This window comes from Labrus bergylta, chromosome 7 (assembly GCF_963930695.1).
Source record: "Labrus bergylta chromosome 7, fLabBer1.1, whole genome shotgun sequence".
Taxonomy (NCBI): Eukaryota; Metazoa; Chordata; class Actinopteri; order Labriformes; family Labridae; genus Labrus; species Labrus bergylta.
In genome coordinates this window covers 31,955,667-31,971,002 of record NC_089201.1, presented here as the reverse complement: position 1 = coordinate 31,971,002, position 15,336 = coordinate 31,955,667, and the positions used below count along the sequence as shown (strand labels likewise).

Genomic DNA, 15,336 nt, shown 5'->3' with positions numbered 1-15,336 from the left:
CCCTAAATTTATAAGTTATGCCCTTTTTCAATAGTGAGCGGGACACAGAGCTGAAAACACTTCTGTTTTCTAATTCATTTTTGGCAAATTATGTAAAAATTGTTAAAAAACAACAACATGTTATTTCACTGCAGTAGAGGACTACTTTTATTCCACTTTAATTGTCCTGTATTTTATTATATGTTTATGAGAAATACTGGTTACACCAATTGACTCAAACCAGTTACACCAACTGACCATGCTGCTTCTACCATTGTTTCTTGAAGAAATTGTTGTTAGCTTCCTCCATTTTATGTTTGCTCCACCTTCCAAAGTGCACAGAATACCAGTGCAAACCTGTAGTGTGCACATTTGCCTTAAACACAGAATGGCATAGAACTGAAGTGAATAGATCGGCCTTTTGGATGGGTCTCATAGATCGGCAGATTCTTACTGATAAATATTTTATCTTCTGTTCCCAATAGCTGTTTACAACCACACATACATTGCACGCATTAGACTAAACGTGTTCCTGTATTCTCTCACGGAAAAGCTTGAAATGTAAAGTTGTTTTGTTTCTTTGTTCCTTCTTGATTTCTGTCGATCCTTCTAGTGATGTGTCGGTCATGAACGATTCGTTTAAAACGAATCATCTGGGTGAACGAACTGAACTGAATCACTTACTGAGAAGAGTCGTTCATTTCTCAACTCTCTCTCCTCTCTCCCGTCTCTCTCTCTCTCCAGACCGTAAGAGTCTCTCAAAGCCCGCCCTCCCTCTCCTCTCATGTCAGTGATACCTACTGACTGAACCAATAGGAGGAGTCGGTCAGGAGCTCTGTGTCTCTAAAGCCCGCCCTCCCTCTCCTCTCATGTCAGTGATACCTACTGACTGAACCAATAGGAGGAGTCGGTCAGGAGCTCTGTGTCTCTAAAGCCCGCCCCTACTTCTCCCTCTCATGTCTCCAAAATTGAGGAAGTAGAAAATATATTATTGAACATTTAATGTTTGTGTTTTTTATATCTGCTGTCAGTTTACAAATGGCTTTTATATCCAACTTAATTTAACTCAGCTGACTGTTTTAACATCCACTAACCATCGTGTTTCAGTCAGTACAGTGTGTGTGTGTGTGTGTGTGTGTGTGTGTGTGTGTGTGTGACTGAGGCTGGTGACTCACAGTCTCACTTGTTCACGTTCAGTGTTTCGTTCACTGAACGTACTGACTGAAGCTCCGACACAAATCACTGACTGACTGAGAGAGACTAAGAAAGTAACCTAAGCCCATTATTAGTTTTTAATATTATTAGTTTTTAAATCATTTTTTTGCCCTGCGTATGTAATTTAAAATATAACTCAAAGTCAAAGTAGGCCTATCTGTACTGAAGCTCCATGAAGGAGACTAATCAGACCTTTAAAGACTTTAACACTAACATGTGATCCATGTCACAGCTGTTTTATAGAAATATGATTATTATCTTTGCATGAACTTTCAGATTTCAACTCCATCACCGCCAACACCAGAACATTTGGAACAATCAGCAGAATCCAAACATTTGTACTCTTGTTTCAAATTATCCAATTTGTTTTTTATTGATCTTATCTGTAAGTTTTATTTCCCAACAGCAAGACTTAAATGTTTGGTAAACCTCTCGGGGGCTCAACGTTAAAACTGAGAAACATCCTGTTTAGTTGGTCAATCTATGTCATATTTACTTATATTCTGACACATTATAGACTAAATAATATCCTTACAACAGAAAACAGGTCTCAGTATGCTTGAATATAATCTATAAATAATATTAAACATTTGAATATTTCTTGAAGACGATTCAGAGCAGGACATGAACGTCCTCACTGATTATTATTATGTCCCTGAAGGCAGCAGTCAGAGCCACCTACATGTGAAAACGTTGAGTAGTAATAATACATTACAGTTCCTGTTTTCAGTCTGCTCACTTGTCTGAAAAATAAAACTGATGGCGCCACCTGCTGGACAAAGATTCAAAGCTTGATCCAAACAGCAGCCGAGCTCTTATCCAGCTGCTTCAAAGTGAGCAGCCTGATGACTCTGCTGGAGCCAGATTCACACGTAGCCCCGGCCGGGTCACACTCCTGTTCAGGTTTGATCTCTAAAGAGAGAGAAACTGGTCTGTAAGGCATTCAGATATAAACTACTGTAGGGTAGAGGTCACTGAGGGGCGGGCTGGAACAAAGAAAGATCAGTTGTAGTCTGTCTGTTGATGTCTCAGTATTTTTGCTGTCTTTCTTTTCTTATTGTATTTTGTCGTTGCTGTCCTGACCTTGTCTGTTTGTTTTTTCTGTGCCTTATTTGTCATGTATATGTCACCAGTTTGTCACGCTATTGCACCTCATTAAATGAATGAATGAATAAAAACCATTCCTGAGATAATCCACTGCTGGTACGGAGGTGCTCTCTGCCTCCTGTGTGTGAACAAAGAGTGTGTGTGTGTTTGAAGATACAAGTATATCCATCTCACATAGAACTGTGTTTGTCTTTGATTGAAATGGGGGCGGCAGTTGCGGTAGAGGGTCGCCGGTTCAAGTCCCTGGCCTGGTAGCTGGAGAGGTGCCAGTCCACTTCCTGAGCACTGCTGCCCTTGAGCAAGGCACTGAACCCCAAAACTGCTCTGGAGCGCTCGCTGTGGGCCGCCCCCTCACTCTAAGACCTCTCCATTAATGCATGTCCACAGGATCCTGTTTGTTCATGTGTGTGTTCACGTTTATTAAACAGAGTGATTCATAAAGGATCAATTCAAAATGAAATATGAAACACACATTGTGAGTGTGTGTAGTTGTCAAACTGAAAGCAGACATCACAGCCGTTTTTACATCTGCACTCCTGAAAACATGGAAATCATTTGAGGAGGACTGCTCCTGACTGCAGACGCAGCACTGAGGGAATGCTACTTTCAACATCAGGCTACTTTTAGAAAATGACCAACCCTGCCTTTAAGCGTGATATTGATTTGAGGTCATATCGCCCCGCCCTGCTAACCAGGCTACCGGAGCAGCAGCAGCACGGCGCCATGCTTCCTCTCCTGAACACAGACAGAAGAGAGGGAGTTGTTTTGATACAGCTGATCATTCAAATATCTAAAAGAAGTGATCATTCAGATTGGGAAATGTACCAACCTTCCTTGTTTGTGTGACTTTCAAATAAAACACAGTCCTCTCAACCTCACACAGTCCATGTTTTCTTGAAGAATAATTCTCTCAGGTGTTCAGAGTTCAGGTGTGTAGCTCCAGACGCCGCTGCAGCTCAGGCCGTAGTTCTCCTCTCTCACACTGTCGGGCAGCTCAAACTGAGCCAGCGGCCTCAGGAGGCGTCGGATGGCGTGCTCCTCAAACTGAGCTCTTCCTGGATCTCCGATCAGGACTTTGGTGCCGTGGGTCTCCATGCAGCGGTTCAACCAGCTGTGCAGGCTGGTGGCGAGGGACTGGTCGTAGAACATGTCGCCCAGCAGGATCAGGTGGAAGGCGGCGGGCGGTGAACCCATGATGTTGTGGGTGAGACACACAGGAGGCTGCAGGCCGTTCAGCTCACTGTTCATGTGCGTCGCCACGGCTGCCACTGGAACACAAACAGGCGGGTTAACACGTCACAGGGTTAGGCTTCAAGGAATCATGGTGTTCATGTGTTTCTTTTAATCACAGCAGTCTATATACAGGGTTCACACTCTTTTCCAGGGATCATTTTCCAGGACTTTTCCAGGACATTTTCAGCCATGATGGAGCTGGTATGACAGTCCGTGATCGTGCCACGCCAATATTAAGTGTAGTCTTTAACAAGGTTAATCACACCCACTGTGAGCTACCGCTTCAACGGTTAAACATTTAATATCATGTTAAGGTCCATTTTTTACACTTAACAACGCAGTATTATATTTGAAGAGACAATGCTAGCAAACAAGAAACTTTCAATGGATTCTTGTTCCTCGTGTCCCTGGCTGTACCCCTGAGAAGTTTCAGCAGATTTTACTGGAGACTTTTTTAAATGATTAAAGTTGAATTCTGGTCAAATTGCAGAGAGACGCTGATATTTTAGAACATTTTAATTCATTTTTCTAAAAAACAAGAAACTTTCAATGGAAAGGTCTTCTGGTTTCTGTTTGTAGTTCATTTAAAGTCCCCATGATACTGACAGCAGGCAGAACATTATCTGCACTGAGGACCACCTCCCACAGACGGGATTCTGACAATGATTTGTTTGTCTTAAGAACCAGATACATGCAGTAAAAAAGTCTGTTCTAGATAAAAACTCATTTACAGCCACAGATCTGCTCGACTCTGTCACAAAAGCTGATGATTGTTAGATTCCCTGCATTCCTGAAACGCATCACAAACGATCGACCCGGCCTCCATGGAGGACAGACCTGACAAAGCTTCACTTTTCATTTCTTACAGATCTGCACAAGGATGCAGCCTCCTAGTGGACACTCGATGAACTGCAGGATTTTGCACCTCAGCATCGGCTTCATTTTTAAAGACCGGAGGTTTCTGCTTAGTTTGACAAAGTGCAGTCTGAAAGCAAACCGAACCAAATGAAAAATGCAGCAATGTTGCAGCTCAATGATAAATGGATTGAGCTTGTAAAGCGCTTTTCTGGTCTTCTGAAGACTCAAAGCGCTTTTTACACCGCAGGTCACACCTACACATTCACACCCTGATGGTAGAGACTGCTGAGTAAAGAGACCATCAGAAATAACTAATCCCTTTCATAGACACACATACGCCACTGATGAAGCAGCGAGAGCAATTCAGGGTTCAGCATCTTGCCCAAGGACACGTCGGAGATCTGGCTGCAGGAGCTCGGGATTGAACCCCCAAACCTTCGGGTTGAGAGACGACCGACTCTACCAACCGAGCCACAGCCGCCCCTGAATCGCCCAAAATTTCATACGTTAAAATGAAATAATGTTGAGCTCCATCACAGCTTTTTGACTTCTTGCGTCAACCATCTGAGACCTCAGCCAACCACACGAGAGAAAAACCTTCCACCCGTTGACGACATACAGCGAATGTTTTAATGTTCCTATCAAAATAAGAGCCTGAAAATGTGTCCATGCTGTGATGTCATGATGTGAGTAAATAACACAGTAGAGTAAGAGATGAATGAATGCTTACTAGGGTCGATGTCGTTAGCCACTACATGAGCGGCACCGCACAGAATGGCGGCGATGGCGGAGGCGCCGCAGCCGCTGCCCAGATCCAGAACGGTCTGACCCCGACACACTGCGGGGTGGTCCAGGAGAAACCTGAACACAGAGACAGAAACAAACAAAACAGCTGTTTAGGTTTGTGAAACCAACGAGACGCCAGAGTCACTTCCTGCTCCGTGCCACAGGTCGGAATCAAACCTACGGTCTCTGCACATTGTGGCCCTCGAGCTAACCACTAGGCCATCGCCACCCCTTTATCTTAATGTCTTTGTTGCATAATTTCAAAGTATTGAAGCGACTGCTCAAACTAATCTTTAAATGACAGTGAGCCTTTGTCCCAGGCGTCTGATGTGTTAGAAGTCCTTCACTAAAAGGTGGCTAAGGTCCTGGACCTCCTGACAACACTAAAGATCTGCACTGAGCAGCCGCTGAAGTCCTGAAGTCAAACACTGGAGCTCAGAGAGTTTAGTGAGAACAATAGAGAAGACGAGGGAACCAGCTGAACAATTGACTCAGGACTTTTGCTTTTATATCGTTATTAAGACGTCTCCTACTGAGCCAAGACACATGCACATTTCAAAAAATAAATCAACCTGTAGTTGGTCCGAACTTCATGGTGTCACGTCCAACACGTCTTTATGACTTCATTCTCAGTTTGGGAGGCGTGGTCTCATTGGACAAATCATCATTATCATCTTATTTCATTAAAACTTCATTAAAGATAGAGTCGGTATCTTTTCAAAATAAAATACAGACTTCTCCTAAAGCTGCTCCATTGTCCCTTCTGGGCCTCCGTACATGTGGTGGTGACTGTGTCTGCAGAGACTCTGTCCTCTCACTGGATTTTACTGTTCTGCTTTGTTCTGGTTGACTCAGGATGTTTCTGGGCGGAGCTGGTGTGTTTTGTAGTGTCTCATCTGTATGCATGTACCTTATATTCTCTAATAATCAACATTTATGTCAAGTAGTCATGCTGCATAATCATATGTATCTCAGTAAACTGTATCTTAATAAACTGAAACTGCGCCTCAGGGTAAAAATGCATTTAGCAGAGCACACAGGAAGGAGCCCTCAGGGGAGGGTGAAAGAAAGTTCAGTACAGCAATACAGAAAGGTGAATCCTTAAAGTTACCAATAAAGATGAAGTTTAACAGATCAGATGGTGAAAAGAGGGCGTGAAGAAGCTTGTCCCCACGCCCCTGCAAAGCCATACATACTGTAATCTTTGTCTGTTTTAGTCTCTTCAGTTGAAGGGCTCACTGCTTTATGACTCCATGAATACAGCTTCCTGTGCTCATGTTCTTTGGCCTCCAGGTCCGGTCTCTGAAGAGGACTTTGCAAACTTTAAGGACTACAATTACACCGTGAAGAAAACAGAAAATAGATTCAGAACTTCTAAATGTTGCGGCTTCATTGGGTTCGGATGTAGGTTTAATCTGGGTCCAAATTTGATCCAAAAAGTCACTACAGTTTCCTCCAGACAATGACAGCGCACAGGTGAGTGGAGGAGTGGATACAGTTCAGTGATTGGACGAGATTCAAACCGGCGAATATGACGGACGTGGACGTAGCAGCAAAGAAGAGAAAATATAATCAGAGTGAGGAGAAACACCACAATCATTGTTCATTTTAACTGCATTAAAGTTCATATTTTAACACCATATTTATCGACTTTAAAGGTCACATATTCTGCTAAACCCACTCCCCCATGTTCCTCTAACTCTAACATGTGTCTCTAGTCCGTCTACAAACCCCCCAATGATGAGAAAAGTCCATCCTCTCCGTCTTCTGCCTGCTCCACTTTTCAGAAAATGTGTGCTCAAACAGGCCGTTTGGAGATGTTCCCTTCATGACATCACAAAGGGCAGTAGCCCCTCCCCCAGGTGGGTGACACTCCCACAGCTAGGTGTTTGTTCTGCCCTCTGAGGCCGCGATCACACCGAGACGCGCCGCTGCAGACGCGGGCGCTCATAAATACATTTATTTCGTTTAGATTTCCAAGGTAATTCTAATTAGAGGAAACCATGGACCTAACTTCATATTACTTTACTGGAAATGTATTCAAGAAATGAGCAGCTATTTATCACCTGCTTCTCTGGAAATAGCAGAATATAATTACTCGGTGATCATTTTGTGGTGAATTGTGATTTCATTTCAAATAAATGATTTGATAATTGTCACCTACTTACCATGAAATTTGGGGGTAATTTCAAAGAAATTGGAAAAAACAGTTACTTACCAATTAGGACTTGCTTACAATTAAGATCGGGCATTATTTCAAAGAGGTTACGTGCTAATTTTCACTCAATTGTCATGAAATTCAGGGGTAATTTCAATGAAATCAAAAAAAAGTTTGTCTAATTATCACCTAATTACGACGAAATTTGCGGACCTGTAAAGTGTTACCTAGATTTTTGTACAATTCAAAGTGTACATATCATTTTCCAGTAACTTTGACATTTGTCGTTTGAATGATTTACAACGGGGATGTAAAGCAGCTGTGCACCAACAGCTGTTAGTGACGTCACTACTAAAGAGGTGAAAGGTGAATGAAACAGGTATATTAGAGATCTCACCGTGACAGCGCCTGTCCTCCGGGCCAGTAGATCGCCCAGTACGGGTCCTCGTAGGGCCACAGTTCGGGTCTCTCCGTCCAGAATCTGCAGCTGGGAGTGAACAGCCTCAGTCTGAGCTCCGGGGTGAGGCTCTGCTCTCCGACCACCTCCGTGTTTTCACCGATAAATCTGCGGCTGTGAGACACACACCTCCGTCTGAATGCTGTGAACGACCCTTTAACACACCTGCTCCATGTAGAGGACTTAAAGAGTCCAAACATGACCAGTTAGCCACGGAGCTACTCGTCAGAGCCCTTCTTATGTCTCTGTCACCTTCTGTCGTTTTTTAACATCTTAAAACCCGATAAGAAATGAAAACACACAACTTTCTTCTTCGTTGAAATTCCCCTGAGGAGATGTTTCTACACGAGCGCAAAATAGAGTCGAACTTCAGACGACCTCCTAAAAACGGGACACACAATAAAGGTTCCGCTCCTTCTTCTTCTTTGGATTTTATTGGCAGCTGGCATCCAAAAAGTTGCATTACTGCCATCTGCTGGATTTAATTATTACTCACATTCCTAAATCCTCCTCAATAAACCTGTTCTCAAGAGAGATTTAAACAAGCATCTTCGTCCTCTCCCTCTCTCCCCACACTCCAAAATACTTTTTACATCTCTTCTTACGAGTCCCTCTCTCTCCATTTCTGACATCATGTTCTGTCTATGTGCTACATACTTTCTACATTTAATAACTACATGTTCAACTGTTTCTGCTAGATTGCATATCTCACAAAGACCAGATGAATGTTTTCCAGTGATATGTAGAGAGCTATTTAAATGACTGTGACTGATTCTTAACCTGGACATTACGACCTCCTCTCTTCTGTTGCTCCCTCTGTATTTTACTTTATCTATTTCCCTCTGAATTGAATATAAATGTCTTCCCTTTGTCTGATTGTTCCGATATTGTTGCCATTCCTGTTTGATTTTACTCCATGTGACTCGTTTCCCCTCTGACTGAGATCATTTGATGTTAATATCAATCCTCTCTTTCTTTACAGCTTCCTTTGCCAACCTGTCCACCTTTTCATTTCCTGCTATACCTGAATGTGCTGGAACCCACATGAACATCACATCTGTCCCCTGTTTAACCACCTGGGAATGTGTAAATATGATTTCATATAATACATCTTGACGACTGTGAGATGATCCTGATTGAATACTGTATAAAGCGCTGACTGAATCACAGCATATCAGCACTTTCCTTCCTTTCATTTGCTCAACACATTCTAATGCAACTAAAATGGCGTACAACTCTACTGTGTACACGTTCAGGAAATCTGACGTTCTCTTCACTACTTCAACCTTGAACCTTTTGGGATAAACGCAGCTGATCCTGTTGCATTTGTCATCGGGTCTTTAGATCCATCTGTGAATACTTGTACATGATCTCCATATCTCTGTTCTATGTGTTCATAGAATTCACTCACTAAATCAACATTTCTTTTCCTTTCCTTTATCTTTAGTAACTCCAAGTCTACTTCAGCTGTCTCAAGCATCCACATTGGAACTGGTGGCCATAAAACAGCTGGACTGATATCCTTGTCATACACTCCCATATCTCTCGCCACTCTATCCCCTATCCATCCAAAACTAGACTTAATTGTTCTTCCATTCCTACAAGACATCTCATTACATTTATTACTTTTTTGCATTTATCAACAATATTCCTGATGTGTTCCTTCCATGTCAACCGGACATCAAAAAATACCCCTAAAAAACAAAATGAGTCAACTCGTTTTAGCTTATTTCCAAACAATGTCAACCCAATATTCTCCCCAATTTTCTTTCGAGAAAAGAACATGATCCTTGTTTTTTCCACAGAAAATGTAAATCCCCACTTTAATCCCCACTTCTCAACTAAACTGATCCCTTTCTGAATTTTATTTACAATAAATTGTATATTCTTTCCTTTTTTCCACAATGCTCCATCATCCGCAAACAATGATCTTCCTATATCTGTTGGGATATTATCAAATATATCGTTTATCATAATTGAAAATAAAATCGGACTTATCACACTTCCCTGTGGTGTTCCATTCTCTACAACATACTTTTTAGATATTTCATCACCTATTTTAACTTGAATCGATCTCTTGTTCAGAAAATCAAGGTTCCGCTCACAAAGGTTCCCATTATTTATGTCACATACGAATCAATAATACTTTTCTGATACATGAATGTGTATCAAAAACAGTAGATGTAAATAACGTACCTATATATATTCACCTTTTATATCTTTAAATTTATGTTTAAACTGTTGTCTTTCAAGCTGCTGTAACATAATTATTTTTTAGTAATTGTCCCCAATGGGGGGTCGATGGAGATGATCTTATCTCTTAAAATGTAATAAAAACAGAACTCAGCTTCTTCTTCTACTGATTCATTTAAATGTCTCTCTCTATCAGGAATCTCTTTTGTTCTTTTCAGCTGCTCTCAAAAAAAAGACAATAAAATCATAACCAGTGATATTTTGTTTACCACCCCATCATCGCCCGGGTCTCACAGATGGGAGACACGTGGGTATACTAATTAATAAAGCAATTTATTCATAAGGAAAATAATCAAAACTTGTAGATTTGAAGAATCTTTAAAGTCAGCTGTGTAAGGTGAGGGTCTGTATGGCTGTTGTGTTGAAGACAAATAATCCAAAAGGCCAAGCTGTGTGCTCATAAGAGTCTCTCTGAAAGTCTAAACCCCTCTATTTCAGCCCTGCTCAGAACAGGCTGTTTCTGTGTCTGTACCTTTAAATATGTAAATGAGCTGTGCCTGACCACGCCCCCTTTCTGGAAGGGCTCGGGTGTACTCGGTGCTTTCTCGCTCCATGTCCTATTGTTTACGGTGAGAAGGCAGACTCAGAGGGCAGAACAAACACCTAGCTGTGGGAGTGTCACCCACCTGGGGGAGGGGCTACTGCCCTTTGTGATGTCATGAAGGGAAAATCTCCAAACGGCCTGTTTGAGCACACATTTTCTGAAAAGTGGAGCAGGTAAAAGACGGAGAGGATGGACTTTTCTCATCATTGGGGGGTTTGTAGACGGACTAGAGACACATGTTAGAGGAACATGGTGAAGTGGATTTTCAATATGTGACCTTTAAATTTGACCTGATTTGGATGTTTGGTTTAATTTAGCAACTAAACAAGAACACGTTTCCATCTGTGTCTATCTGTCTGTCTTGAATGCAAACTTTTTCTTCCCTGAAAGAAATCCATGCACATCAACCTGTGTAGATGTCTCCTCAGTCCTCTGCATGGAGGCTTTGTGTCTCCTGAACCCAGACAACACGTTCTCTGAAGAGGAGGCAGAGTGTGACGATCCGGGGGAAGCCTTAGCACTAACCTGAGCAGAGGTCAATGAGGCCGTTAGAATGCTCCTCACTGACAAGGCGCCCAGGGGCCTCATTTATCAACAGTGAGTAGAAAGTGTTCTAAATTCTGTCTTACAAATGAAATTTGGAATGTGCTAAAGTACAGAAAAAATCTGTATTTATCAACCATGCTGACAGCGATCGTACTCACATCGGTAGGTAATCAGTGTTGATAAATCCCATGTTCTTAACCTGCAGGCTCGCACACGTTCAGGGACATTTACATTCAGAAACGCCTCCAATGAACCATTTATGGTAACAACACACCTCTTTAAAAACCACCTGAATATATTTACCTCGCCGGAATAATGACTACGAGAGCAAAGAAAAGGAGCTTCATAACAACAGGAATGGAAGTGGAAGAGGTTGAATAAAAAAGGGAAATAAATAAATAGATAAATAAATAAAGAGATAAAATAAGGTTAGTAACTCTCGCGCTAAGTGACCCAGATAAATGATTAGTCTTTTCACTTAGTGGAAGTTACTAACAAAAGAACAAATGCTGCATGAGAGAAGGTGACAGGTCAGAGGAGAAAACACCAAGATGAAGTTTGAGAATAAGTTCAGTGCAAAAAATAACAACGCATCACGGCACTAAAGCCAGAAGTATCTGCTCCACAATTTCACCCTTGAACATTTACAGCGTGGTCGGGGACACAGCTCTCTCTGGGGGATTAATCAAACAGTGACGCTCTCCCAACAGAACAAGCTGGACCAAACGGATCAGTGCGCTCTTTTGAACTTACTGCAGAGCGCACGCTTCACCAAATCATCTAATAATGCAAAACCAGCCATGATGTAACATTTCAAAGTAACGCCTGTCACAGACGACTTTTTAAGGTTTTCACACCAATTAGGCAACGGGTCTGTTTCAAACCACACAAAATCACTTATTTTGTGTTTTGAATTTAAAAAAAATGGGAACATGCATCTAGGTTGAGATGGATTCTGGCGTGCTGTGACACTCGTGGTGCTTTTTATTTGTAGTTTCAATGTTCTACCTCTAGATTCTGTGTGTAAGCATGCTCAGAGCTGTGCTTATATTTACACACATTTCTAAGTAAAAGAACAAGTTGATAAATTCCACTCTTTGTGTGGGAATGTTCTTACACACTCATTACTCACAGATCCGTGCTCACACACTGTTGATAGATGAGCCCCCTGATTTTGTGCTTCAAACGTTCGTACACACGGTTTAAGCACATATCTGTTAGTGAATGAGGCCCATTATCTTTTGTTTCTCTGCAATCACGTTCAACTGGATGCCTCATTATAGAGAGTGTAATGCTGCAGCTCCCCCTGGTGGTGAACCTGTGTCAGTGCTATGTGAGTCCTTAAGACGTGATCATGTGAAAGCCTCCCCCAGTTTGAAGCAAAGAAATAAATCATTTTACAATCTTTAAAAATCAGATATATTTATACAATTTACTATATTTATTTAATACCACATTCTACTCTAATTCTGTGTAGAAGCAGCATGTTTGTGTGGACAATATCACACTGTGGAGCTGAATGAAATGTGAGTCTGTCTCAGAATACTTTCACTAACAGAGACCGCACCTTTAATGATTGAAATAAAGAGTAAGAGTCAGGTGAGGGGGGAGAAGGACAAATGTGTGGATCTTTGTGGAAAACAAAGTTTTATTTCAAATACAAGCGGAGAAGAAAATTACAGAGAGCAGACAGAGAAATAATCTCTTCAGATCGATCAGTCTGGGAGAAAACTGTGGAAACAGTGACACCTGCTGGCAGAAAGCAGTGATCGCAGCAACAGAACCTAAACATGAATTATTATTCAAATAAAACCCTCCACAGATTGAATTTATTTCTATTTAAAATCCTGAGATAATAAAAACAGAAGGTTCAAACATCAAAGTGTAATAAACATCAGAAGTTAAAAATAAAGATAGTTTGATAACGTGTCCGTTGTTACCCTGACATGATGAATGAATATCAATGATTGAGTCTGCATGTTATTCAGCTCTTTTTATATCATCTCATATTACATCAAATATTCAGATGCTGACTCTGCACCTGGATCCAGACATCCTGTTTGTAGTTCTTTTAAAAACTCAGTGAAGCCTCCTCTTTGTTTTGATCCAACAAAGAGACGACTGATTTATTATCAGACGACCAACGACTCGTGGTTAAAAGCAGAACTTCACACTTTAACTTGCACAGGTGGAATCAACTTCTACTGTTATCTGTGAATATGAGTCAATGAATAACCTGCACCACTACACATGTCCACAGGGTGGCGCTGCAACAGAAACATTTATATCCAAATCAAAGAGTTCATCTTCGGTCGTTGAGTCATGAAGCAGTTTAAATTCAGAATATGAGAATAGAAAAATGTCCGAGGTCATGGTCCTGTGTGTGACGGTGGAGCTGATCTCAGAGCAGCTCAGACTGCAGCACTGAGAGTCATCTGCGCTGTGATTGGTCCGTCAGTCTCCCAGTAACACAGCCCAGTTAAAGACTCACCAACACACCAGCTGCTGCTTCCAGCTCTGTGATCAGCAGGATCCTCTCTTTAAAGACTCCTCCTCCAGCTGTTGATATAAAAAGAGATAAATGAGAGATTAGACTCTGAGAGAGACTTCATGATTATTCTGATCATATAATATCATCGTTATCATGATTATTCTGATTATCAGTGATACAGAACATCCAGTATGAAGAGCAGCAGGGACTTCAGTCCTGCTCAGAAGTGAAGTGGGCGTGGAAAGTAGCACGCCACCTTTCAGCTCTCGTGTTCACTCGTGTTGGTGACTTGAAGCTTAAAGGGACAGAGAGTCCTTGAAGGCATCATTGTGTCACAGACAGTTGAGTGATGTGTTTACTGAGAGTCCTTGAAGGCATCATCACGTCACAGACAGTTGAGTGATGTGTTTACTGAGAGTCCTTGAAGGCATCATCACATCACAGACAGTTGAGTGATGTGTTTACTGAGAGTCCTTGAAGGCATCATGACGTCACAGACAGTTGAGTGATGTCTTTACTGAGAGTCCTTGAAGGCATCATGACGTCACAGACAGTTGAGTGATGTGTTTACTGAGAGTCCTTGAAGGCATCATCACGTCACAGACAGTTGAGTGATGTGTTTACTGTTGATTCATCTAAACTGTGTTTAAATCTAGCAGCAGCAGTTTCTGATTTTCTCTGCCTTTTGGGACAGAAATAACAGCAGACATTAAACACACCTTAAAGAGTTATTTCCACCTGGATGAACTGCAGTGTCTCACAGGTGTGCTGTGTGTAATCTGTCCCTGTGTGTGTTACGAGCCTTGTGGAAGAACAATGTGAACCTGTCTGTGTCTGTGCATCTCACCATCTTACTAATGGAGCCTTTAAATAGCATGGAAATACTGCACCATGACTTTAGAGCAGGTTTTTGTTGGTCCATGGTGCAGCTGCTTTCTGCCCCCTGAGACAGCAACGCCCCACCAACACACCTGAGCACAGGTCATGTTAAGACCTAAACACACTCAGGGGAAAGAGGAAGTGCTGATTCAACGTTTACTGATGTAAAGGTTCAAGTGATTTATCTCAAGTGTCCTCACAGGGAAATGAAAAAGTGTCCCTCTGAAGAACATTTCTTTGTTTGGTGCAAAGTTAACAGAACTTCACGTCATATTTCAGAGATCATTAAACTGAATTTATTCTGACTTCAAATAACAGAAAAATAACAAACATTAACTTTGCTCTAATCAGTTTTATGAAGAATGTCTAACTGCTCTCAATCTGAATGGCTACTCCTCATGTCTCTTATTTTTCGTCGCTTGAACCGGAAGTCGTTCTGTGCCGCCATGTTGATGGACGTCTCAGGTCTCTTATTTTCAGCACAGAGGATCGAGGAAACTTGAGACCAGCCTTCCAGGAAGTCTTTTTACGGACAGACACGCCCCCTTATCAAATATCTTTTTATTTGTAGTTTCAATGTTCTACCTCTAGATTCTGTGTGTAAGCATGCTCAGAGCTGTGCTTATATTTACACACATTTCTAAGTAAAAGAACAAGTTGATAAATTCCACTCTTTGCGTGGGAATGTTCTTACACACTCATTACTCACAGATCCGTGCTCACACACTGTTGATAGATGAGCCCCCTGGACTTTTCTCCTTTCCTCTTGGTGTATTTTTTTTTTTTTCATCACTTTTGTAGTAATTTGTTTGTATATTTAGTCACTTCTA

General features: G+C 41.6%; 2 protein-coding genes across 2 annotated transcripts in view; both read right to left on the bottom strand.

Moving 5' to 3' along the window:
- LOC136179606 (NLR family CARD domain-containing protein 3-like) overlaps window positions 1-15,336 on the bottom strand; it is a 360,535-nt gene that overhangs the window by 26,607 nt on the left and 318,592 nt on the right. The window lies entirely within an intron of this gene.
- On the bottom strand, window positions 2,763-4,004 carry LOC136179625 (electron transfer flavoprotein beta subunit lysine methyltransferase-like). Its single transcript, XM_065956465.1, has one exon. It carries the CDS (start codon window positions 3,547-3,549, stop codon window positions 3,220-3,222), a length of 330 nt encoding a protein of 109 aa, XP_065812537.1. The 5' UTR covers window positions 3,550-4,004; the 3' UTR covers window positions 2,763-3,219.

What these genes read in the sequence shown, in the direction of transcription:
- LOC136179625 (XM_065956465.1), bottom strand. Translation starts at nt 3,549, where the DNA reads ATGAACAGTGAGCTGAACGGCCTGCAGCCTCCTGTGTGTCTCACCCAC.